The following is a 27228-nucleotide window of genomic DNA, read 5'->3' as shown; positions in this document are numbered from 1 at the left end:
CCCCTCTATCACTTGTGACTTGGATCGAGATGTCGTACCTTGTTACTATTTGCTCGTATATGAACTTTGCCATACTGATGGTAGTGGTGCCAGGGAGTGCTCTTGCCACCGCACACTTCATGAGGTATTTAGTGGCTACCATGATGCATCGACATCTATGTATCTGATTGACCTTCAAAGGCCAAATGAAATCTAGACCCCACGTCTCCAAGAGTTCCTAGGGCTACAAAGGGAACAACAGTCTCTCTTCAGTGGTTTGTCATCTCTCTAGCAAGTATCGCATTCGACTAGCCATTCATGGGCATTTGTGTGCAGTGTTGGCCACCATAGCCTTGCTAGTAAGACTTTACATGCCATGGCATCTAGTTCCATATGCTTGCAAGCCAGACCTTTATGTGCTTCTTTCAACACTTTAGGTATCTCCTCCTGCATGGCACATCGCCATAGCACTTAATCATAACTCATCTTGTATAGCAACTCAATTAGGAGTTGTGTTGGTTGAAAATTTTGTACACTTGGGGAAATATACAAAATTGTGGTTTCAACCGCAGCACACGAGTAAAAACTCTCCTAATTAAGGGAAGGCTCCCCCTATCTAACTACAACTTGGAAAGTAAAATGGGATGGGACAGCAATCTTTCTTCTTTTTTCAAGAAAGACAATACTTTTCTCTTCACAGAAAAGGATAGCGATTGAATAACAGCAGTAACCACTTTTAAGTGAAATAGGAGAAAGGAAATGAAGTTTTCTGAAAGTGCAAAGACTTCCGTCACATCCTTCAGGACGGGACAGCAATATCAAGCTCAAAGACTTGACTATTGGAAGTCCTATCTACCCTTTGCTATACTAAATTTTTACAACAAATAAAAGATATAAGCTCAAAGACTGGAATAATCTATTCTTTCAACACAAAGACAAAAACTAATGCAAGCTCAAAGACTTGCTGCTATTTCTTATCAAACAGTAATTTTTTCTTCAAGAATAGACGCAAGCTCAAAGACTTGCTGCTCCTTCAAGAGAGTTTCCTATTTTAATTAATCTTCTCTACTTGCAGCTCAAAGACTTCAAATCAGATTGGACTAAGCTCCTTTAGAAACACTTTGCATAAAAGAGATAAAAAGATTCAAACTCAAACATGTAGCTCAAAGACTCAAAACTTGAGTAATCCTTCTTTATTATTCTTCAAAACCTTCAATTCACATACATAAGCTCAAAGACTTCTTGTTGTAAATTTGGCAGAGTTTTTGCTTGCTTTCCAAAAAGATATATTTACAATGGACCTCTCAAGTATTTATAGAAGATGAGCCTTGAGAAAAAGGTGGGAGGATCCTAACTAACTTGAGAGATTCTCTCAACCACCAAGACTCATTCAATAAATAACTGAGACTTCATTAACTAACTAAGAGTTACTCTAACTAACTAAGACTTATTCCAACTACAGTCCTAATCGGACACAACTTGTAGTTGCTTTACATGTAATTACAAAAGTGCAAGTAATGTGTAACTTGCATTTTACAAAAAATACTTTTACATTTAACTTGTCAAAATAAAATTACAACTAAAGATTACAAAAGAGGGAAAATTCAACTAAGTGTTGAAAAACACTTAAGTTGCATTTTTTGAAGACACGAATCCTTGAAATTTCCAGATGCTCGATTGTAGTTCCTCAGGATTCGGTTCATGGGTGTTCTTACCAACAACCATAGTCTTCACAATAGTGTCATGACAGCGGAGGAGCGTGGAATTGTCTTTATCCAGGATAGACTGGATCTCATGCAAAAAGGCTTGGTGTTTCATCAATGCTTGAATTGAAGTTGCCGACAAATGTTTGCTCCTCCATTCATTATGAATCCTCATCTGTAAATCAGCAAGAACCTCTTCTTCTGGAATCAGCTCTCCATCCCGACTTACTACATTGCAAGAGGCCCTTTCACATCGTGAGACAATACCTTGATAAACTTCATCTCGGAATCTCCTTGCATCACTGATCTCCTCAATGAGGGATTTAAGAACAAGGGTCTTGTTTTCCATGATTTCTTCAAATTCCAAGTACATGACCCTGGAAGAGATGATGGCGTGCTCCTGCAAAATACTCAACTATTGTTGGGGCATGGTATGCCAGATTGCTAGATTTTTCTCAACACTTTCCAGATTCTTTTTGAAAGTGTTAGAAGTTTGATCCAGTTTCTCCTCAATGGTTTCCAACTTAGACATTATTTGAAAAATGTCTTTTACCACTTGTACACATTGATCATGAAGCTGATCAACCCAGGAATCCAGTGCTTGTACTTTCTGAGCAGCCCTTTCCACTCCACGAATCATTTATTGGGAACCAGAAGAACCTATGGAGTTATTCTCTTCAGCAGCAGGTTTTGTGATTTTATGAATGGCTGCCATAAGTTGTCGGTTTTCTTCTTCTAGCTTGTCTTTCTTCGCAAGAAGATTGTCACACCTTTTCACTAGTGAAGCAACGGAAAACTGAGCATCATGTTTAATGACCTCATGTGTTCGCTTGCCCAATTCTACCCTTGTAACCTTATAATCAGCAGCTGACATTTCATCAAGTGGTTTATCTGCAATAGGTTCCACAATTTCAGCTACTTTCATCTTGTTGCTATCAACAGTTACCCTAGAGATAGTCTTTGCCTTCTTAGCAACTTTGGATCTGGATTGTTTGAGTTGCTGGTAGTCAAAGGCATCAGGTTAGATCTCTTGCTTCTTCCTTTTCGGGGTGAAAGAGCTAAGCCATGGAAGCAAAGTCATCAACTCACTTCCAGTAGCAGCCGTAGGCAAAGGAGAAGCAGTTTCTGTTTGAATTACCGTGGTCACCCTAGGAGGAATATCTGTTTGGACAGCGACCACGGTTTGCTCAGTTACCAATGGACATGAAGATTGCCTCATGAATTCTTCAAAACCAGAAGTGGAAGTATCAATTTCTGGTAACTGAATGCAAGTGGGATTATCTTTAGGAACTTTCAACACACTTTCTTGTTGCCGATCAGGAGAAGGCTTGTATGTTGAAATGGGAACTGCATTCTGAGGAGACTCATCTACGAGCAAATCAGGAGGTGAAAGAGGCGTCTCAATGGAAACTGAAGGAATGACCTCGTGAGGCGAGTCTGAAACTGGAGACTTAGGAGCATCGTCAGATTGCTGCCCCTCTTCTGGATTATCCAGATGGATCACCTGAACATGGAACCGTGACTTCTCCTTCCCGCGAATAGTCGTCTCCTTAGGAGGAAGCACTACTGCACGACTGACTCGTAACTTGATCCTTGTGCCCGAAGATGAAGCACCCTCCTTGTTATCAATTTGAATCTCAGACTTCCGTCCAAGCGGCCCCGTAGAATCATCTTCTTTACCAACCTTGATTTTGATAAGTCTAACAGCATAACTTTTCAACCATGCGTTAGTGTTGGCCAAGATAGGCTGAAATCTGTCAAGGATGGAGACGCACTCCTTGTGTGACCATTGGATCAAAGGAAGTGGAGCTTCCTCAACCCTTCGTGAAGTGTATTCAGGATCAAGTATATGCCCGTCATCGATCATCCCTTGTGGGATATCTGCCAAGTTCAAGTCAACAATTTGCTCAACAGTGAGCCTGCAGTAATCCATCTTTAGAACTTCGGCTTCCGTGCGGAGATCTACCTAGATGTCTTCAATGCGATGAACATGCACAAAGGATTTCTTGATCTTCTCCTTCATACCTCTATAATCAAAATCAGCTCTAGGTTTGAACCTCTTAAGCTTGATTTCCTGCAATTCAGCCTCCATGGCCTTAGCCTTCACAGATGTGACAAGGGAGTATCGACCAATTTTTAATGGGTTTGTGGTAGAGATCTCCATTCCAACCTTGTGTCTAGCAGACTGAAAAGTATGAACAGCCATGATCTGTCTTCCCAACTCCATAAGAATTATCTTATCGGTTGGGTATCTTGGAAGCATGTATGGCTGACCATCATAGCATCCAATTCTCATATAGGTGAAGGTGGGAAATTGCAGGAACAAACACCCATACTCAGACACCTTGACCCATGCCTCATATGATACTCTTTTGTTCCTAAGATCCATGTCAAACTGACACATGAAATATCCAAAGAATGCATCTTGGACTTTTCTGAAATGCAGTCTGCTGGGTTTCAATGGCAACTGGTCATAATATTCCCAAACTGGTATAAGCGAGCAATCACCCTTGGTAGAAAGACCTGGAAAGTGTCTAAGTGACGTTGCTAAATATACTAAATAAGAATTCATGAAGAAGTTCATAGTGGTAGAAACTGCTGCAAGTTGTTCGAGCAAGGCATTGCTGATGATTTCACCCCATGAAATGTGATGTGACTGCCGTATGAACATAATGAATTGATACATTCATGGCTCAAAGACATTGGAGTGCTCAAGGCCCATCATCCTGCTGAGAAGAGTGATGGTGTCTCCTATCTCCCATTTGAAATCACAACGGTACAACTTTGCCCACCTTGAGAAGGAAGGACGTGGCTCTTGGATCCACCTATTGATGTGTTGCTTGCAATCTTTTTCCCTTTTCACATAATACTCTGCTGCACTTTCTTTGGTGATTTCCATATAAACAGGTGCAGGAGGTATTTTGAAGACCTTCTTGATGGTATCTGCATCAAGATGAATTATAGCTTCACCATATTTTTGATGACTCTTGATTCCTTGTCAAAATGATGGGCGCATGCGAGAACGAACTCAGGTTCTAGGGCAGCCACTGGGAAAGAAGATGCATGATGGATATGGCTGTCCAACAGCCGCTGCAAGTTGTTATCTTGTGGATCTTCTACCCTGATGATGAATTTTGCCATATCAATGTGCCCTATTTCCGTGTCCCTGATGCGATCCAAAGGAGAAGAAACTTGGGAAGGTGCAACCTCATTCTGATATTTGTCATATTTGTATTTCATTTTCTTTGGAGTTGGAGATGCGGGCAAATCTGACATTGATTGTGAACCTGGAATGCTGTGATGAAGACTTAAAAGAGTTAAGGCAACATCATAGTCAGCTGCAAATATCATTCTTCCTTCTTCAAATGGGTAAAACTTAGATTTTTGAATTTCACGGTTTTGAGAGTGGAAGAGGGAAAATATGTAGAAATGGGAAAATCTTGACTTTGACCAATTTCGGATCTTGGGAGAATTTTCACAAGTATACAGGTTGGAAAGGACATACATGCAATCAGGGTTTTAAAACTCGAATACAAGTACACTTGTAAATTTGAAAATGGAGTAATGGACGGAAAATGAGATTTTGACTTGCGGAAAATGATGGAAATGGAAAGTACGGATATGGAGAACATGAATGGATAGAAATGGGAAAATCCGGGAAAGTCATTTTCATGAAAATGGGAAGAACTCTTCAACATGTAATCCGGTTTTTAAAACCCGAATTTGCAAGGGAGGGGTATTTTACACTTTCCAACTTGGAATTTTAACCAAAAATGATTAAATCCCTTAATCGTAGGGGAAGAACAAGAATTTCCAGCGAACTTGTAATCGAGATTAAAAATCCTGAATACAAGTAAAGAGGAAATTTTGAGAAGAACAATGCAATTCAACAATTGCATTCCGAAGGGAAGAAGAAAAATTTCCTTTCACAAAAACTAATTTTTGGGGAAAGAACAACAGATGCCAAAAATGCAACTAATAACGAAAAATAAAGAAAACAAGAAAATAATAAAACAAAGGGAAGAAAGAAAAGAGAACATACCTTTCTTAAAAATGCAAATGCTTCTCCAATAATGCAACAATTCTTGGAATGAAGAAGCAAAACTGGTAAAAAGGAGCCATCCGTAATGTCAAACCCTCTACATGTTTTTGCAAGAATGTCTTATATGACAGCAAAATGCAAACTTGGAGGCACAAGAAGAGGGCGAATCTTCCTCAAATCCCAATGCCTTAGAATGGAGAGCAAAAACGATTCCTCTCATCAAAGATTCATGGCATTTAAACCCTTCAAATTTGCAGCCAAAGGAATCACGTTTTTGCAAAAAACGTGGTATTCAATGCTTCATCAATGGATCATTAAATGGCTCGAATCTTATCCCAAACTCCATGCCTAGGTGAGAGAGGGCAAAACGCTCAAGGAGATTGCAAATTTATGGAGTAAAAACCGCCCAAAATGTGGATTAAAAGAACCACGTTTTTGCTGATTTGGAACCAAAAACCAAAAACGTAGTTCGAGAATGGACTGAGGATTAAGCCAGTCCAAAGATTAGTCGAAATTTTGCCTCGGGAAGCATGCCATAGAGTAAATTTTTTCATTTTTTCATAAAATTTCATCGTAGTGGTCCTTCATTTTTGGAAACAAAAATGAGGACAACAAGTTGGAAGGTTTTTCTTTTGAGGGCCAGCTGTATTCTTTCGCTTGGTGGCTTCTCCCTCAGAAAGGTAGAAGTTGATAGATACTCCAAGATGATTTTGTACCATGCAAGAATGTTGTAATTTGAAACAGATGAACATCTGAGAAGTCCTTGTTCACCCTATCAAGAGGATCTCTCAACTTGATCCGTGACAATTGGCAGCGATGACATGGCTCTTCTCCAGTCAGATAATAACGGTGAATGTAAACTCTTGTAATAAGAGAAACCACCTACTCACTCATCCTTGAATGATTGGATTGTTTACTAAGTACATAGAAGGTGAATAGCGTCACCAGCAAGTAGTGATGAAACTTTTGCATGTAGTACACCATTCTCTATGCCTCTCTTTCAGTCATATTGCAATTCCTTTTTGCCTTTGAGATTAGGCAATTGGTGAAAAATACCAAGTAATCTAGTCCTTGTAAACCCACTTGTGCCAATGTATCTCTTATTCCATAGTTGGATGCATCACATACACATGGAACTCGTTGCTCCAGTCCAGGTACACTAGAATAGGTGCATTGACTAATCTCGAATTAAGTTCATTGAAGGCTTTGTCTTGCTCATCTCACCACATGAATGGTTGTCACTTCCTCATTAGCATATCCAAGGGGTAAGAAATTGAGCAAAGCTATTGAAAAATTTCCTATAGTAGCCAACATGTTCGAGGAAGGATTTCACTCCTATTACATTCTCTAGAGCCTACATTTGTATGATGACCCCTACCTTGTCCGAGTTGGTCTTCAATCGTATCTTGCACACTATGGCCAAGTAACTTGTCTTGGTGCACCATAAATCTGCACTTTTCACATTCAATGTCAATCTTGCCCTTAAACACCTCTCCATGCATTATCTGAGTGTGGTTAAGTGAATATCCCGCTCACTGTATATCAACCAGTCATCGAAAAATGCTTTAAAGTTTCCCATTGGCATCTTGTCAAAAATGTGCAAGATAATGTGCTAGAAGGTAGCTGGGGTGTTGCACAAGATGAATGGAATTTGGTTGTATGTGTACACCCCATCTTCCACTATGAAGGTGGTCTTCAATTTATCCTCCTTGGTGATACTTATCTAGTTGTACCTCGAGAATCCGTCCATAAAGATATATATCTCATGGCCTGCAACCTCCTCCAATATGGTGTCAATAAATGAGATTGGGAATGGATCTTTGATTCTTACTACATATCTGATTTGCCTCCTTGAGGGATATGACAATCGGCAAGACCCACTTGCACATTTCTACCTTGAAGATTATGCCCGCCTCTAACATTTTCTCAATCTCCCCATGTACCTTGGCTGTGTACTTTTTGTTCATCTTGTAGGGTTTCTTCCATACGGGTTGTGCACTTGGTACGAGAGGAATTTTGTGTACGCAAATCTTTGGTGGTATCTCCTTTAGGTCCTTGTATGTCCAAGCGAAGGTGTCCTTATACTCCACGAATATCTTGAATGCAGTTGCCTTCATTATAGGGTCCCATTCATCACCGACCAAGATGACCTTCGGGTTCTCTTCATCACCCAAATCTATCTTCTTTACACAATAGTGTTAAGCTTAATGTTGGGTCTCCCCAAATTTGGTGCATCCCTATTAAATAATAGGCATATATTTATGTTGTTCCTTTCAGATCTTCCCCAATTTGCTTGGTCAAATTAATTTGATAAATCTACTTTAGCTCCTTTTAGTTCAAGTCTAAAAATGCTCTCTAGATGTTGAGACTTTGGTCTCCTCTTTGAACTGTTCAAACTCTATCTCCCTGCTTCATTGTAAATTTGCATTTTATCAAAAATAAAACCACTAATTTATATTTGGGTTACTAGGGGGGATGCGTTTGTGGGCCTAAAACACCATCCTCAATTTTGAGACATCATGGGGATATAGGATGCCTCAAGGAGATCCTCGGGTTGGCCCCTTTAAGCTAATTTTTGTAGGAAGTGTCCCATGTACCAAGGGATGTTGAGGCTTGATGTAGGGAATGTCTCGTTGTCTTGGGGACATTTTTTTGTCCCAGGGACAGCAGGTGACCTTTGGGATGTACCCCGACCATACCAAGATTAAAAAAACATTTTATTATTCTTTATGTGGGCCCCCATGTCCTAGCTCACCCTAAAGGAGAAATAGATGTTCACATTCTTTCATTCAAATAGTTGTGTGTGAAGAACCCGTTCGAGTAAAAAACCACAGCTGAACTATGCTTTCATTAACAACAATGGGCACAGTTGATGAGTGTTTTATGACCACATGAAAACAGAATAAAGTTTCCAATGGTCACTCTATCCTCTCTTGATTAAAATCCCATGTATGCTAAGATTGTAGGAAGATCATATAGTGATTCCAAGGTTCCAATTGTGTACTTGCAACTTTATGTTGGATATAGGCTCATTTGGTTTGATGTTGTCGGTAATCCAAGGGGACTTATGTATACTTCCACAAATTTGAAGCTTCAAGGAGATTTGGTGAATGATTTGGCAATAAATAGCTCTCTTTTGGAACTTTTCTTGATAAGATAATGCAGAAAGTAAATAGGAAAGGGTTTAGAAAGGGCTATGTTCTAATCTAGGAATTCAATAGACAACAAAGACGTAGGCAAGATTGACCTCACTTTGCTTCACCACTTTTAGACAACTACACAAAGAGGCTGCAATTTTTAAAGGTTGTGCTTGTAAGATTTTGAATCATCTATGAAAACCATCAGAGAACTATACTCATTCGATAATCCAAGTTAAGAACACACATATAAAAGCTCAATCCAACCTTACACTGTGGATAGGAATCATCTATCTACAAAAGGTATGAGCGGATGATCTCACCATAAAGCAATGTTATCTATTTCATTCATCTAAGTACTTGAAGAAAATCTAATCTAAGTGAGGAAAATGAAACCATGCAAGTTTTAAAATAACACAAGTAAAGCCAATGTATCACTCTTATTATCTCATAAACTTATAGCAACAATCTCATGCAATTCTCCCTCCCTTTACAAATGAAGCGGTGAACCCCTTTTATAGGCCCCTAAAAAAAATGGATGGCCTAGATTACATTCGAATCAGTGGCTAAGATTCACCATGCAAAATCCTAATTAGGGTTTGACCAAAGATTCCCAAAATATAATGCGAAGTGGTAGAGACAAGTTCCATTAATGAAGAATCTCGCCCACTACCTATTAAAGGTCCTTTGTTCTAAAAAGGGTGTCCATGATGCTTTAAATGCCCATAACATTTCAAATCATCCACCATGCATTAATGACCCACTAACTTCTCAACATGGCAGCTGTCATGCATTGAATGAACCATCACTTGTTCAAAATGTCAATCAGCAATAAATGACCCATCATGCCTTCATGCAATTGATAGTTTCTCATCCAAAATTGGATAACCAATATCTCTTTCACTGATGGTGAATGCTACGAATCTGGTCATGACAGATTCCAGCTCTCCTAGGGAGACACTTGGCACAATCTGCAATTTGAATTCTAGCATTGAAGTGTCTTTTTCACACTTGGGAGAAGAATTACTCCTATCTTGGCACAACTTCCTGAGTCTTGCGCATTGTGTTGGAGAACAAGGAAACATTTTCCAAATGTTCCTTTGAGAAGGATTCCACAAAAAAAGAATTCATGTAGCCTATCCTTCAGGTTGCCCACTGTCATCTCTTCATCAGTCAATCTTCTTGCAAACAATGCCTCCACTGCATTGAGGATTTCTTCTTGAACCTTTCTGACTGATTCCCTCAGTAATGTTGACTCCTTACTAAACCTCTCAAAGAATTCCTTCCCAGTGCTGACTGCATAAAACCATCAAGGGAAATCATCTATCTCGTTTTCCCTGATGACCTTCCCGACAACCAACTTTTGTCTGGAATTCCTTACTAGTGCTTCAAGGTGTGGAATTGTTGAGTCTTGATAAATATGCACATATTCCCATGAATTATCCATGCCCTCCAACCTACTTAGGATAGTCAGGATCCTCCAGTAGAAATGAAGACAAGTCCTCAATAAGTTTAAAAGTTGAAGCGAAGACATCCTCTACCCATTCCTTAGAGCATTAAGCCCTTTTGCTTCTTTCTTCAATCCCATCAAAGGATTCTTTCGGAAGAGAAGAGGGCGGAGGATGGGATCAGAAAACATAAGAGATGCAGTCACAAGGTATAAAGTTTTGAAGACTATAGATAAATACAAACAAAACCATTCACGCATACAGAAAAATATCACAAAAGAGAGCTAATCAACATATATTATCAAGGTGATGAAGACAAACAATTTGAACTCTTTTGCACAAAGAGGGGTGGACCTCCAAGAGATCTCATGAAGAATGGTTTTTCATCTTCCTTAAACAGCTCTAGAACATTAACTTCTCCTTTCTTTGGTTTCAAATTCTGTTTCTGCGATTATTTTACTGAATGGAATTGCATGCAACTAAATGGACATCACCTCACTATCATCCTATAGAAAGTTAAGAGTTTATGATTGATCAAATTAAGGACTAATAATCTCTAACGTCAGTGTGCAAAATAAAGGAATTCGTAGTTTGCATTTATGCTTCCTAAGTTTTTTCAATTATATAGGTGGTTCTGTTGGTGACTTATTAGAAGTGAGTTTGTTCTTTGTAATCTAATTGAAATCAGTATAAAGCACAATCATGTTAATTCTATGCAGTTGTTTTGGACATCCTAGTTAAGTAGACAATCTTGAAAAAATACAAGAGTAGTAATGAGAACTTTGGTTGTAAAGTTGTTAGATCAAGTAAGAAAATAGATTTTATATATTAAATTGAGCATATGCTAACCATTGTAAATTCATACATGCTGAGTGTGAAGAATGTTTCCTTTGTCAGTTTTGTACAGGGAAAGGATTGTAGTCCCTGCATGGAAATCTTAGACAGCAGTGATAGCATGCAGGAATCAGAAAATATTCCAGATAGTTTTGTAGATATAGATGACAAACATTTTCCTCTGGTCATTACATTTCAGAAGTTTCTGATAATGTTGGATGGGAGTGTACAGTACCATTTCTTCCAAAATAGTTGTTCTAAAGAACGAGGATATCAGTTACAAAAGAAACAGTTTTGTTCAAATGAAGAGATTGATGAGGAAGTGGATGCAACAAAATGTGACAGCAACTGTAAGGACTTTGATCATGGTGGTCAAGATGCTGAAATACTTGATGATGAGGAAATCTTTGTTAATGTAAAACGGCCCACATATAACAGATCTTTTGCATTCATGCAATTCATAAGAAAAAATGAAGTCAACTACGAACGTTTTGCCTCAGTTTATTGGCCACATTTCAATTCAGAGCTAAGAAGAGGGCTTGACCCTTCAGTAGTATTTACTGAAATTATATCCCACATAAAAGGCAGTTTAAAATCTGTTAATTCTGCTGACTTCAAGATGAGTTGGGATGACTACATTGCAATGGCAGAAAGTCGTGTCTCTACATTAAATGTCAAGCAAAGAGAAGCAATCTATGAGATTTTCTTGCACTATGAAAAGCAAAAACAAAGGAATGGCAATTTTGACATTGCTGACGTGGTAAATCATTTGCATTGCCAGATCCGATCTAATGGATATTCAGGTGTCAAAATGAATTTTATTTATATTGACGAAGTTCAAGATCTTCCCATGGCTCAAATTTCTTTGTTCAAATATGTGTGCTCTAATGTTAGGGAGGGCTTTGTCTTTGCTGGTGACACGGCCCAAACAATTGCAAGAGGTGTTTACTTTCGTTTTGAAGATATTAGAAATTTGTTCTATAAAGAGTTCCTTGAAGCAGACAATGATCAGTCCAAAACAAAAATCATGCCTGATGTGTTTCATCTGACCCAAAATTTCCGGACGCATACTGGTATAACAAAATTAGCACACAGTGTAGTGGAGCTGTTGTACCATTACTTTCCTTTTGCTGTAGATAAATTAAGCCCAGAGACAAGTCTAATATATGGAGAAGCTCCTACATTTCTACATACTAAGGAGGATGAGAATCCTATTACAACCATTTTTGGTCATGGAGGAAACTCTGGGAGTGAAAAGTATGAGTTTGGTGCTGAACAAGCAATATTAGTACGAGATGACAATCAGAAGGTGAAGGTTCTTGAGCAAGTGGGGAAGCAGTGCCTTGTGTTGACAGTAATTGAATGCAAGGGACTTGAGTTTCAGGTTCGATTTCGTCTCTACACATTTCTGAGAAGAATAGTATGGCTTCACACCTACTTTTGTCTTCATTGTGTCAAGTAGAAATTAATACTCTGGTTTGTATTTTTTGTAGGATGTGCTGCTGTATAATTTCTTCAGTAGCTCTCCATTGGGCATGAAATGGCGGGTAATATATGATTTCATGAATCAGAAAGGTTTTGATAGCTTTGAGCAAAATCAATATCCTACATTTGATGGTATCAAGCATAATCTTCTGTGCAGCGAAGTGAAACATTTATATGTCGCCATTACCCGATCAAAACAAAGATTGTGGATATATGAAGAGACCCCTCAATATGCTAAACCAATGCTGGATTTTTGGAAACAAAAGAGCATTATACAGTTCAGATGTTTTGACAGATCCATGTTGGAATCAATGCATAATGTTAGTAGTTGTGAGGAATGGAGGCAGCGTGGAATTCAGGTATCCCGACTGTGGAAGAGAACAAATTTCGGTTATATTGCGGGAAGTTTCTTTTTTTATAACTGTCTATTGTTTGAAACCTGATTATTGCAATGTTATGCTTATGATCAATTGATTTGGTAGATTTGTTGACTGTTATGGTATTTCTTGTTTGCATTTCTAAGGAGAAAGTTTCAAGTAAAGAATGAAAGATTACTTGCATTAATCAGGAATAAAAGATGAAAAAATGAAACTGAAGATGAATACATGCTTTTGTTGCTGAAAGGAATACAAATATAAGGATTATCCACTTCACACTATATGAGAAGTTGAGAACCTTTCCTACACAATGAATGAGAGACTTTGTGCAAGATAGGAAGGCAATGCCGGGTACTTTGCAGTTTGGCTAGTGGGAGCTGTCAATATCTAACAGTTTTTTATGCTAATTACTTTGCCAGTTATCTCACACAGATTTTTAAACTTATCCATAACTCTGATCTTCAAATCTATACCTTTATACCCATTTCAGATTAGGCATTTTGGTGCATAGGACACACATTCACCAAAACACCCATGGATTCATTGGAAAAGTTACTTGTTTAAATTGTATTATTGACTCAGAGAGAACTATATCTGCTTGCATCTCACATGCCATCTTTTTGTCAAATCAAAAGTTTCATCGTGTGGAACATAAAAGTAAAGGAACAGGGATGAGGATTTTGAATTTTCAAATCTGTATAAAATTTTTGTAGGTTGGCTATCATCTTCGCAGTCATGTATGCCAAAAACCTATGGAACCTACCCGAACTCCTACATTTGCACTAGCCATAAATACATATACCTTATCTGTGATTCTCTACAAAACAACTCTGAGCAAGACAACTGGCTTTAGTAAATTTACCATAGTAGCACCTTCAAAATATTTAAATTGTCACATTTGTGGCATTGACATGCGACTACTCTCAAAACAAAGATGACACCAATATTAATCTTTTAAGTAACCAAAAATGGTTTAATGAGACTAAAACGTACATCAATGATCAACATATGAAGTGAAACTCGTAAGGAATTTTGTCTATATTATTTCTTTGACTTTATGAATTGAAGTTCATAAACTCATCCAAGAGGGTCAGAAGAATAATGAAGAGTTTATCAATCTGACAAAGGATTACATGGTTTTATTTGTAATTTGTGATAATGGCTACATGATAGCTAGAGCTTGAGATGACCATCTATTTTGAATAGAAATAGATGTACCACCATAACATGGAATTCAGGCTTTTAGGGAATCACTATAACTAATTCAGTGTCACAAAATCTAAGGAAATATTAAGTATGGTAACAATATTGGGTTGCTGATCAGAATGTTGCATACTTTTGGACTGCACGTGTGTATTGAATTGTTGGAAGGGATTTGTATGTGACTGCATGCTTGTATTAAATAGATGAAGGGATTCGTATCATTGAAAATATTAACTCACTTCTTCACAACTTGATTTTTCAGCATTGGTGGTGATTACTGTTCCTAAATAATTGTTTAAGGATGAGTTGTAATTACTCCTCTGAGTAATTGTTTATGGATGAGTTTACATTTGTTTTGTTGGGCTGTCCAGGTTTATGTGATTCATACTATGCATCATAGAACCTTGGATGTTATGGAAGGCTCTAGGAGCATCCACTCAAATCCCTCCTAAGATATTAAAGATCGCCCTTGCATTTGTCTTAATAAAACCCTATGTCGGCTTCTTGAAGAAATTAAACCAGGTCGGCCCATGCATTCATTTATTTGCCTATGCTTCATTGTATTAAGGGGCGACTAGGATTTGGCTAGGGTATATAAGTGCTATGCCCAAGGATTGTGAAGGTTGCCATTAGGGTTTAGGATGGGGCATGACACTATCTTTGAGCCTTTCCTTGTGGATATTTTAGATCTTGTACTATCCTTAAGGATGGTAGCGGATGATCATGTGGTCAGCTTTTCATGTATACCAATCTTTGAGAGAAGCATGTGGTAGTGCTGATCTATAGCTCATCTGTGTTGGCTCATTATTGCCTCAAGAGATCGTCCCTTCACATGTCTATATGCATGTGCACTCTAATCACATGGCTAAGGTTTTATTGTTTTGGCTTCACAATCTTTCAACTCTTCTTTCTCTTATTCTTCCTTTCCCAGTGGATGTTATAGTTTTTCTTTGTAGTTAACTCGAAAGATTTGGTGAACTTTCCATAGATTCCTTTACAATTGTTACATATTGTTTTTTCATTTGGCAATCACAATGATATATCAACTTCTTTGCTAGTCATTGAGTAACAACCATGGGTTATTCATCAACTTTCATCTGTATTATATAAATAGTTATTGATTTCTAGCTAGCCTACCAATTTCTTGCACAAGCCTCAAGGGTCTCCAATGTGGGTCTAATTGAACTTGGTTTGGGATCCAATTTAATCCGATTGGGGATTGATTTGTAAGCATTTACTTGGTGGATCCATCCCAAACAAGCTTGAGAAAACCCACAATGAACTTTAAAGGATTTGTAGGAACTTTGTTGATTTGGTGCTTTTTAATTATTATTTTTTTGTGATGGATAAAAATCAATCCCAAACCTTGGAAGTGATTTCTAAAGCATTTGAAATCCTAAAAGAAATAAGTTTTCCGTCATTGTAAATGCCAATGTCAAACCATTTATTCTTGTTTGTCATGCACTAATAGAGTTAAAGTTTGATTAGTGAAGCTTTTGTTGATGTGTGTGTTTGTAACAACAATATGTAAAATAGGTCTTCCCTCCTGGAAAGAAAAAGATTCCCCAAGGTTTCTATTTGAAGTCACTTAACTAATCCAATACGCAAGTGGTTTGACTGTCCTATTCAAGGAAATCTAGTTAAATCAAGAGAATGAACACAAGTCTTCGTTTACCATAGTTTAGTTTCAAATTTCCATTGACTACCCAATTCAGAATTCAAATTCACTATCCCAAAAATTCAAAATTGTTAATTCTGATATGAATTCAAATACCACCAAAATTAACCATTAACCTAATCCTAACCTACTCCTAATCCAACATATGTATAAAAAATGCAAAAGGGAAGGGGAAGAAGAGAATAGAACGATCCTATTTAATCATGTTCTTAAATCGAATTCTACAAGTAGACAAATCCTGTTATAATCACTTTGTTGCTTGACCAGTCTGCAAACAACCAATACATAAGAGCTTTCAATCATCAAAGGATCGATGAATTGTGAAAGAAATAATGAACAATCACCCTATTTTAGGCACATATTGCAAGTTCTATGCTCAAAACCCTTTGTGCACTAGCATGGTCAAGTTGATTATACAAAAGACTTAACCATCAACAAAATCATATATGATATGAAGCACACTCTGAAATTATCGATTACTTAGTGAACCATGGATGAAGAAACTAAATAGTTGAAAGATCCCTAAATGGGTTCTTTGCTGCCTTGGATAAGTTTTAATTAACAAATTATCTTTCAGAGCCTTTTGGTGTTCTTAGAGACTAGACAGAAGATGCAGAAAGTGTTGTTTATTTTTTGGTGATGGGGATTGCAACCATTAACCAATAATAACATAGAATTCAACTCAAAATAAGATATCAGCTTCTGATTTTATTTATGACAGCAGATTACATTCAACTAGGAGTGAAGATACATTCACCAAAACAATTAGAAACATACCACGGATCCAGTGCTGGGGTTTGTTGTTGATTTGCTATCCATAAATGGATACAGGCATGAGTTGAAGGTACAAGGGCAGTCCAGATGTACCAATACACTTATACTACCTCCAAATGAATTACCAATAACAAATTGGGCCAAAAACCCAATTACCAATTGGAAATCCAAATTCTGCCAGGCAAAATTATACAATTTTAGCCTTAAATCCTCACTGTTTTGCTCACCCTGATCTCAATTCAAGTCTGATGACTGTGATTTCTTCTACACAGTCCTTGCTGATCCTAATAATGAAGTTAAGAACAAGAAATGGAGTTAAAACCCTCCATTTTATTTGTTATCACTCCACAGCCATCTGTAATGGTATGACCCCCTTGGGAAACAGTATAGCTGCCAAAAGAAATAAGTAATGCACTGAAATTGAATGTATTCTTGCTCAGATCTGATGTAATGACCTTGCTGCTAATGATTAATGAGTTTGCTTGTTGAAATGACCCTCAATATGCTTGAAACAAGCTTCTGATTTGTTCCACGTGCCTCCTGTAGAAGGGATTTCGTCCTCCTGAAGACCAAATCTGAGGTTTCCGTCTCAAACCAGCTTGTTGTTGTAAATTGCAGACCTACAACTTCCAAGTTCTTCACAAAATAATATATCATGAATCAAGAATACCTCTAAGGCTGAATGCATGCATTCCTTACATTCCACGTGGGATGTACCTGCTACAAATGGTGGCCCTAAGGGTGCAAGGATCACGCCCAAGCTGAAGAATCAATCTGCCATGCTGAAACCCTTACTCTGCAGCCTAAATCCACAATGAAGAATGGCGTACTCAATCTCTGTCAACTATGCACTCTGCCTGAAGAATCCAATGCCAATAACTACTGAGGGCTACGTCCCAGCCAGTCCAGATCTTGGGGTTTACATCCCAGATGAAGAATCACTCACTTAGAGCAAATTCACAAAATAAGTTTGATTGTGTAAAAGATAATGAACAATTAGGTCTTCATCTCCTTATATCTCCTTTCCTTTCCAAGCCAAACCCTAAAAGGGAGTAAAGTTGGCGCATTATGAAAAGAGTGTTATTTTCTAATTATGGCATCAACTATAAGAAAATAACACTAAATTGCAAATAAATAGCGCCAGGCATCCAAAAAGACTCCGGAAGGTGAGAATCATGTAGCAAAGTTCAAGACCTTTCCAACCAGCTATAACACATAGGCATATCAACCCCAATGAAGCCAGAAACCCCTTATTACTCCGAAATGACTAAATACATAGCCTTATTTTAATTTATTTAATCGCTAACTTAGGAAATATTTAAATATATTAAAATATCTCCAGATATCCAATAACAACCCAAAATAACCAAACAATCATGAATATAACTTTGTCACCTATTTGTGACCGATGCTGGAAAAGATGAGCTAATTGGCAGTCCCATCCCTAAAATCTAGGGATGCTCTTAGAAACTAGGAAACACACCCAATCTTCCTGAAACTGAAACCATAGTATGGTCCCATGGCACCTCAAATATGGAAATTGCCACAACCTTCTAAAAGCTAGGGAATCTATCTAAAAAGTAGGAACCTCTCTTCAAACACTTGTAACTGCTCAAAAGGATCCTACTCTTCTCCTTGGTCCCCCAGGTGGTCATTCAGTCAACTGCCAGTTCTCCCTAAAAAATAGGAGACCTCGTCCGAAGGTTCGAAACGGCTCACAGAGCCCCTGCAAAGCTCCATGACCCTCAGAATGAGTCCCCTAACCATCCTGCTCATCTCATGTCACCTAGAAAAGGGGACATTACAATCTTGCCTTCCCGAAGATTGCTTGCCCTCAAGCAATCTGCACCTGCACGCTGAGAACCAATTCACTGGATCCCATATCAATTTGATAAACGTTACTTCACCCAACCGCTGCGCTACTCTGATATAAACATTTGTATACCCAAAGTGAAACAACTCATCATGGATCCACTGAAGAAATACACCACACATGTCAATACCAGGATCCCAAATCTTTGCACTGTCATATCCATCCGTCATGTCAATACTCATTATACTACTGCTGCAAATCTGGACATCACCTAACCAGCTGAGAGTTTCACTCCAATTGAAACCATAAATACCACCAATCTTCAATGTTGAAATGGACCCATCAATAAGACAATTTCCAACAAGCAAAGTGTGATGGAAACCTCTCCAAAACCTTTGATCAACGGCTGCAACTTGCCCAATTTCTCCACAAGTTAGTATGTCTTCATTGTAGGATGCCAAATAAATATATTATTTAGCCATGCACCAAATATAGTCTCTTACACGCTGATCTTCATAGCCCACTGTCACATCTAAGAAAACTGAGTCACCAATTAATAAGTACATTGCTGCCCTATCATATGAAAGAGGTGACAAGTCCACAAATGAATAGTAGATGTTTTTGTTCTGCAACATGGATAAACCTTCAGTGGCTGGTCCACTATGAATGCCACCTAACAACTCATCAACTTCACACCTAGTCTTCCCAACTTGAATGTTCTCAATGCAAGGTTTCAAATTTGACTCATTAGATGAAGGAGAATTGTTGATCAAACTGAGAAAATCAAACTGACTTTTATTTCCATTCAATATATCTTCGCTGTCCTTTTCTTGCCTTGGAAGAAATAAAGATCTAATGGATGAATCTCTTTGTATCCTTGTGTCATCTAACTGATTGTGATGCTCTTTGACTCTTTGGAGGTGGTGTCTTGCTTGGGCAGCGAGCGTTTTTGCTTGGGCAGCTCTATGTAACCAATCTTCATTCAACTTTTGGCAATGTTTTATACCAGCTGCCCCAAAGTACACAAAATCAGACTTATGGTGAGTTGTATTATTTGCATTAGCATAACCCATGCTTGTACCATAAGCACCCGCAAATGTAGAATGCAAATCTTTATTCTCTTCATGAGCAAAGGCTGACATATCTTGAGGAAGAGAAGTTACGTCACTGCTGTTATGGACTTCAGAATTATGATCATACCTTGGTGACAAATCTTTGGATTCACTACACACCATTAAAATTCGACTTTCCTCATGGTCTTCCCAATTGAGAAGAGGAAGTAGTGTGACAAATGAATCCAAACTTACGCTGTCCATTTCAACCTCATGTTCTGCATCAATTGTTGATTCAAAATCAGTGTTTGGGCAATCTGAAAACTCATCAAACCTCTCATGAATGTCTTGTGTATTGCTTGAAGTTACAAACTCTTCCTTCACATCTTCCACCAAAAATGATGGGACAGCGTTGTAACCAACCAAAGAGGCACCAATTGGATCTACATGTCTCTCAAAATCTTCAAATAGTTTCCTACCAATCTCACTGGTAAACATCATATCTGCTTCTCTTCCTTTGCTTCCCTTGCTCCCAATTGACTCTTGTTTTGTTCTTGGTTGATGACGTGGACTTGAAAACATCAAGTCATCTTCAACTGGTACACCCATGAATTGTGTGAAGGAAAGGTGGTCATGTATCTTTTTAGGAAGAGAGCAATACTTATCATAGTTGTTCATAACTGTATCATTGAATGTCTTGGCAAGAGACCTTCTCCTTGTACTTGTTGAAGGAGTTGTACCCTTAGACTGTCTGGAACTCCTTGAAGGTGTTTGTTCAAATTCTTTCCTTGGTTGTTTATTTCTAAACAACCCTGTCATGATGTCCAATTTGATTTTCAACCAAACTAAACTCAAATCTGAATTAGAACTCTTGATCTTCACCCAACAGGCTGGCAAGATCAAAGCTTTGATACCACTGAAAGATCCCTAAATGGGTTCTTTGCTGCCCTGGATAAGTTTTAATTAATAAACTATCTTTCAGAGCCTTTTGGTGTTCTTAGAGACTAGATAGAAGATGCAGAAAGTGTTGTTTATTTTTTGGTGATGGGGATTGCAACCATTAACCAATAATAACATAGAATTCAACTCAAAATAAGATATCAGCTTCTGATTTTATTTATGACAGCAGATTACATTCAAGTAGGAGTGAAGATACATTCACCAAAACAATTAGAAACATACCACGGATCCAGCGTTGGGGTTTGTTGCTGATTTGCTATCCAGAAATGGATACAGGCATGAGTTGAAGGTACAAGGGCAGTCCAGATGTACCAATACACTTATATTACCTCCAAATGAATTACCAATAACAAATTGGGCCAAAAACCCAATTACCAGTTGGAAATCCAAATTTTGCCAGGCAAAATTATACAATTTTAGCCTTAAATCCTCACTGTTTTGCTCATGCTGATCTCAATTCAAGCCTGATGACTGCGATTTCTTCTACACAGTCCTTGTTGATCCTAACAATGAAGTTAAGAACAAGAAATGGAGTTAAACCCCTCCATTTTATTTATTATCACTCCACAGCCATCTGTAATGGTACGACCCCCTTGGGAAACAATACAGCTGCCAAAAGAAATAAGTAATGCACTGAAATTGAATGTATTGTTGCTCAGATCTGATGTAATGACTTTGCTGCTAATGATTACTGAGTTTGCTTGTTGAAATGACCCTCAATATGCTTGAAACAAGCTTCTGATGTGTTCCACATGCCTCTTGTAGAAGGGATTTCGTCCTCCTGAAGACCAAATCTGAGGTTTCCGTCTCAAACCTGCTTGCTGTTGTAAATTGCAGACCTGCAACTTCCAAGTTCTTCACAAAATAATATATCATGAATCAAGAATACCTCTAAGGCTGAATACATGCATTCCTTACATTCCACGTGGGATGTACCTGCTGCAAATGGCGGCCCTAAGGGTGCAAGGATCACACCCAAGCTGAAGAATCAATCTGCCATGCTGAAACCCTTACTCTGCAGCCTAAATCCACAATGAAGAATGGCGTACTCAATCTCTGTTAACTATGCACTCTGCCTGAAGAATCCAATGCCAATAACTGCTGAGGGCTACGTGCTAGCTAGTCTAGATCTTGGGGTTTGCGTCCCAGATGAAGAATCACTCACTTGGAGCAAATTCACAAAAGAAGTTTGATTGTGTAAAAGATAATGAACAATTAGGTCTTCATCTCCTTATATCTCCTTTCCTTTCCAAGCCAAACCCTAAAAGTGAGTAAAGTTGGCGCATTATGAAAAGAGTTATTTTCTAATTATGGCGTATAGTGTTAGGCATCCGAAAAGACTCCAGAAGGTGAGAATCATGTAGCAAAGTTCAAGACCTTTCCAACGAGCTATAACACATAGGCATATCAACCCCAATGAAGCCGGAAACCCCTTATTACTCCGAAATGACTAAATACATAGCCTTATTTTAATTTATTTAATCGCTAACTTAGGAAATATTTAAATATATTAAAATATCTCCAAATATCCAATAACAGCCCAAAATAACCAAACAATCATGAATATAACTTTGTCACCTATCTGTGACCGATGCCGGAAAAGATGAGCTAATTGGCAGTCCCATCCCTAAAATCTAGGGATGCTCCTAGAACGTAGGAAACACACCCAATCTTCCTGAAACTGAAACCATAGTATGGTCCTGTGGAACCTCAAATATGGAAACTGCCACAACCTCCTAAAAGGTAGGGAATCTCCCTAAAAAGTTGGAACCTCTCTTGAAACACCTGTAATTGCTCAAAAGGATCCTGCTCTTCTCCTTGGTCCCCCAGGTGGTCATTCAGTCAACAGCGAGTTCTCCCTAGAAAATAGGAGACCTCGTCCGAAGTTCTGAAATGGCTCACAGAGCCCCTGCAAAGCTCCATGACCCTCAAAATGAGTCTCCTAACCATGTGGTAGACCTACGGGAACTCGAATGGTAGGTCAACCCCTGCTCATCTCATGTCACCTAGAAAAGGGGACATTACAATCTTCCCTTCCCGAAGATTGCTTGCCCTCAAGCAATCTGCACCTGCACGCTGAGAACCAATTCACTGGATCCCATATCAATCTGATAAACGTTACTTCACCCAACCGCTGCGCTACTCTGATATAAACATTTGTATACCCAAAGTGAAACAACTCATCATGGATCCACTGAAGAAATACACCACACATGTCAATACCAGGATCCCAAATCTTTGCACTGTCATATCCATCCATCATGTCAATACTCATTATACTGCTGCTGCAATTCTGGACATCACCTAACCAGCTGAGAGTTTCACTCCAATTGAAACCATAAATACCACCAATCTTCAATGTTGAAATGGACCCATCAATAAGACAATTTCCAACAAGCAAAGTGTGATCAACTTCTTCTAAACAAAATGAAAACATAGAGTACATTTTTAAATCCTCAAATCAAAATCTTGCATAGAAGTCATGATTTCAAATTACATGTAAATCGAATTTTCAAACAAGATTTAACATCAATTTAAATGCTCGTGAGGTAAGAAAAATTCCTGATAACTGGCGTGACCTACATATCCTCTAAGTAGCACGTGTCCTGGGTGTTGAAAGGTCTGTGACCATCATCACAAACTAGGGAGACCATTAAGTTTTCTGTCAGACAAGACTACTAGCTAATACTCCATGTATTCATTCTCAGGCTTCAAAACTTACCATGGTCAATGGTTAGGAGTTAGGGCTATAAAGCCACAAGTTCAGAATAACTGCTGTGAGCAAAACACTTGGGCTTTAATGAACTCAGTTCATGCCGAAATTGGCATGTGTACCCAAAGAACTTGAACCTTATGACCTTTTTGGCTCACATGGCACCAGACTTGAGCTTGATTACGATAGGCTTGTTAAAATACGGATTGCATCTGGGGTGAAGCTTGTCAATTTATTGGAAGCTTGTGGGTCAAAATGAAAGCAGGGTCAGAAATGACACATGGAAGGTGTCTAGTTGAGACAAATGGAGGTACCAGAGACAAGGCATTCCATAATTGACATGGATGAGGAGCTGAAAATTACAGATTTGAACTCAGTACTTAACCAGATTCTAGAGAACTTCTTGGATCTGCAATCGTTTTTTTAATTTAAAGCCCAAACATGAGTGGCCAAATAGAATGCAACTTATTGGTGGATTGAAATCCACATACTTAAACATTTAGTATTCTGGATGTGCGACATATACAGTACTCTGATTACTGATATATGCTCCATGACTTCTTTGTAGATTTATTTGAAATTTGAAATATATTGTCAAACAAATTAATGGGGACACTCGACAATGTATCTGATGCTAAAGTTTTAAGAAGGTGAAGGCAAAAAACTATCTTTAATAAAGAGCTCAGGTTTCAGGTAATACACTAAATTCAAAGCTTTTTAAAAATGGATACCGAAATTTAGAATTCACCCTATATGGGCTCTCAAGTCCAACACAAGATATGCATGATAAACAAACTTTAAAACTATGAAGCTTGTGGATTTATGACACTCTATTGAGCATAACTGATCAAGAGGCTTAGGTGTGATAACAAGGACAAACCTATCCAAGACTTGAACTACTTTTTCTATTAGAATACATAGGGATTCAAAGTCTGCTACTTGGTTGAGAAGGACAAAGACATTTGAGAGCTTCAAAACACATCAGATGTGAAATTCAAGATACAATTTTTTTATAACTCTCAAGTCTGCAAATGATACTATGATTGACTAGTATAAATAAATTTTTGCCTTGGACATAATATTATCTAATCCAATGGAGTTCATCAATAACATATTTTGCTTGAGACATCCTTTTGTCACTTAGTAAATTTACCCCTAGGATCTACGTGATAAATACATTCATTTTGATTAGAGAATTTCACTATTTGTTGTGACTTTGGTAATGAACAATTTCCCTTATGATATCATAATGTATGTGACCCTTCATTATCTTAACGGATTTTTGTTATTATGCCCAAGTGTTTTGTGTGGGCCTGGTGGCAATCATCTATAAGGATCCATCATTAATTAGAGAGTATTTGTTATTAATCCTTCGTCCACCTCTTTAACATTGAAAGCACAAGCACCAAGAGAGTAGCTTATTAGTAGTAGGGCATCCCTGCAGCAAACAGTAAGTCCTAGTTTTGAATCCTAGCTATTCCATATAAAGCTTAACAATAATTTTTTATTCCACAAATATTGTTCTTTATTTGACTTGCAATATGTCATTGACTGAAGTAAATGCCATGGCCTTTATTCTTTGCAACACTTTTCCTAGTTCGCTTGCATACTTTTGCATGGTTTATCTATGGCACACATTTGTCTTCTTTGTAATCTTTGTTATTTGTTTCAGACAACTCTTTGGGTGTGGCTTTATAATGTAGGTTTATATTTGATTTAGCAATCAATGATGTTTCTTGCGAACTCATTTCAGCCAGAAACTGATATTAATTTGTAAAATTCAACCTAGTATTTGCATTCTTCTACTTGCACTCTCAATTTTCACTCTCTGTAAAGTTTGTGCAAGTTATTTTATTTGCGTGAAGTGTTGGATTTACTAACTGGCAACAAATTTGTTTTCTAAAACAAACAGATGTTTAATGAGAAGAACTATGATATGGCGGTCATTTCTTTTAAGAGGGCTGGAGATGTGAATATGGCTAAATGGGCAGAAGCTGCAAAGCTTCGAGAAGATGGACAGAGAAATTTTGAGACACACAAAGAAGCTGCCAGACATTCTCTGATGGAAGCAGCAGAAATTTTCCTTTCTATAGGGAAGCCAGATTTTGCTGCTACTTGCTTTGTTATAATGGGAGAATATAATCAAGCTGGTAAGAACAATTTTTTTACTTTCTATAGGAAAACTGGATTTCCCTGCTAATTGCTTGATTATTATGGGAGAATATAATTTTTTAATAGATGTGGTCAGAAAATCTATCGCATTCTTAAACAAGATACTAGACTTAATCATGGAATAAGTTTTATTTTCAATCAATTGTTAAACAATATAAACAAGGATAATTTCTTGTCCTTGCAGTATCAAACATCAGGTCAAAGGTTATTTAATATGGACTTTTGACGAACACAAGTTATTGAACAATGTGATGATTTTAGCAATTAGATTGACAGTGATAAATGGAAAACACAAAATGCACACAAAACACAAAGATACCTTGGGAAAACCTCCCTCTGGGAGGTGAAAAATCCAGCAAGAAATCTCAGATCTGATTAGATTAAGTATAACAGTGAACTACAACATTGCCCTTCTAGGGCATACAAATAACTTATCTGATTCACAGTTCAGATCAGACTTGAACAATTGCCCAGAATGCAGATTTCAGATCATATACTGAAGTTCGCTTGCCCTAGAATGGAATGTTGCTCAGCCTGAAGTAGATTCGGCAGCCTTGGATTAGGTTTGGCACCCTTGGAGCAGGCTCGGCAGACCTAGGAGCAGGTTCGGCAGGTCTAGGAATATGTTCGCCCAGCTAGAAGATAATTCACTGACTGATTCGCTGTCATAGATCAACTTGAGGATGATGATTGCAGAAGTTCGTACATAGCAGAGATAGGATTTGCTTATTGATTGATTTGATGACTTGTGATTCACAAGTCATCTTACATATATATGAATTCATCCTATACTAAACCTTGGTCGGTGTTGACGTGTATTTTGTACATAATCATACACAGAATAAAATACCAATAGGCATCTTATCCTCTCTTGAGAAAATAGTCTCTAACTGCTGAAGATTCGCATAAAGGATCAGTTAGGAAGACTCCAAGGTTCTTTTAGTAGGGTCTCTACGTGTGGATAAACTCCAGTGATATGATGTGATTTGCTGGAATCACAAGGGGACTTACATTTGGTGATTGAATTTCCGATCTACTTTGCTAGAACACAAGCTCTCACTAACTTAGATTTGAAAAAATGGAAAAAGGATGAGGGCGAAGAGAAGATCTAATCCTAATACTAAGAATGTAGGAGCAATGATTTGATTTTTGATGAAACTCTAACTAGGTCTTGTTTTGACATCAATGGAACATCTACACAAGGCTAGTGCGATCTTCTAAGGGAAGCTTTATGATGTTCAAATCATCACCGCAGGCATAGATACCATCCAAGTTGATGCATATCAATGAAGAGGCAACAAATTGAAATTGAGCTTAAGCTAAACGATTCCAGTTGACTACACAAGGCAAGTTTGCAATCAACAAACTGCTAGTAGTATGGATATACGAATTCCACCATCAATCAATCACATTTCCTCCATTCATCTAATCATCTACCATCTAAGATTGAAGACTCAACAAGAAACCATGCAAATTGCAAGAAACGACACACTTCACCATTACTTCAATGAAAATGGAGTTTGTTTACAATCCATGGCAACAATTTCTTGCCTTGTCCTCCTATTCTACTCTAATTACTATTCTATCAACTATATTCTAACTCTTCTAACTATTTACATGCTATCTCTATTTATTGCTAATTAGCCTTTACAAATGAAATGCCTGGGCTTATATAGTGCCCACAATACAATTTGATGGCTTAGATCAATTCAAGATCAATGGCCAAGATTTTACAATGAAAACCCTAATTAGGGTTTGTTACAACCATTACATAACATTTAATGCTTGACCAATGATAAAATTGTATTGCTTGGACACATGTCCCTTCTAGAAAAATCGACCAATGGATAGCCGGGGT

General features: G+C 37.9%; 1 protein-coding gene across 1 annotated transcript in view; it reads left to right on the top strand.

The window, feature by feature from the left end:
• The window catches only part of LOC131049811 (uncharacterized), a 209809-nt gene that overhangs the window by 116064 nt on the left and 66517 nt on the right, over positions 1-27228 (top strand). Inside the window, exons 9-11 of the mRNA XM_057983889.2 lie at positions 11207-12527; positions 12637-12987; positions 25111-25348. Coding sequence (XP_057839872.2) covers positions 11207-12527; positions 12637-12987; positions 25111-25348 — 1910 coding nt within the window. The remainder of the gene's footprint in view (positions 1-11206; positions 12528-12636; positions 12988-25110; positions 25349-27228) is intronic.

The sequence above is a fragment of the Cryptomeria japonica genome, chromosome 7 (assembly GCF_030272615.1).
Source record: "Cryptomeria japonica chromosome 7, Sugi_1.0, whole genome shotgun sequence".
In the NCBI taxonomy this organism is placed as follows: domain Eukaryota; kingdom Viridiplantae; phylum Streptophyta; class Pinopsida; order Cupressales; family Cupressaceae; genus Cryptomeria; species Cryptomeria japonica.
The sequence above is the reverse complement of the archived record's forward strand: the minus strand, read 5'-3'. Positions and strand labels throughout refer to the sequence as shown.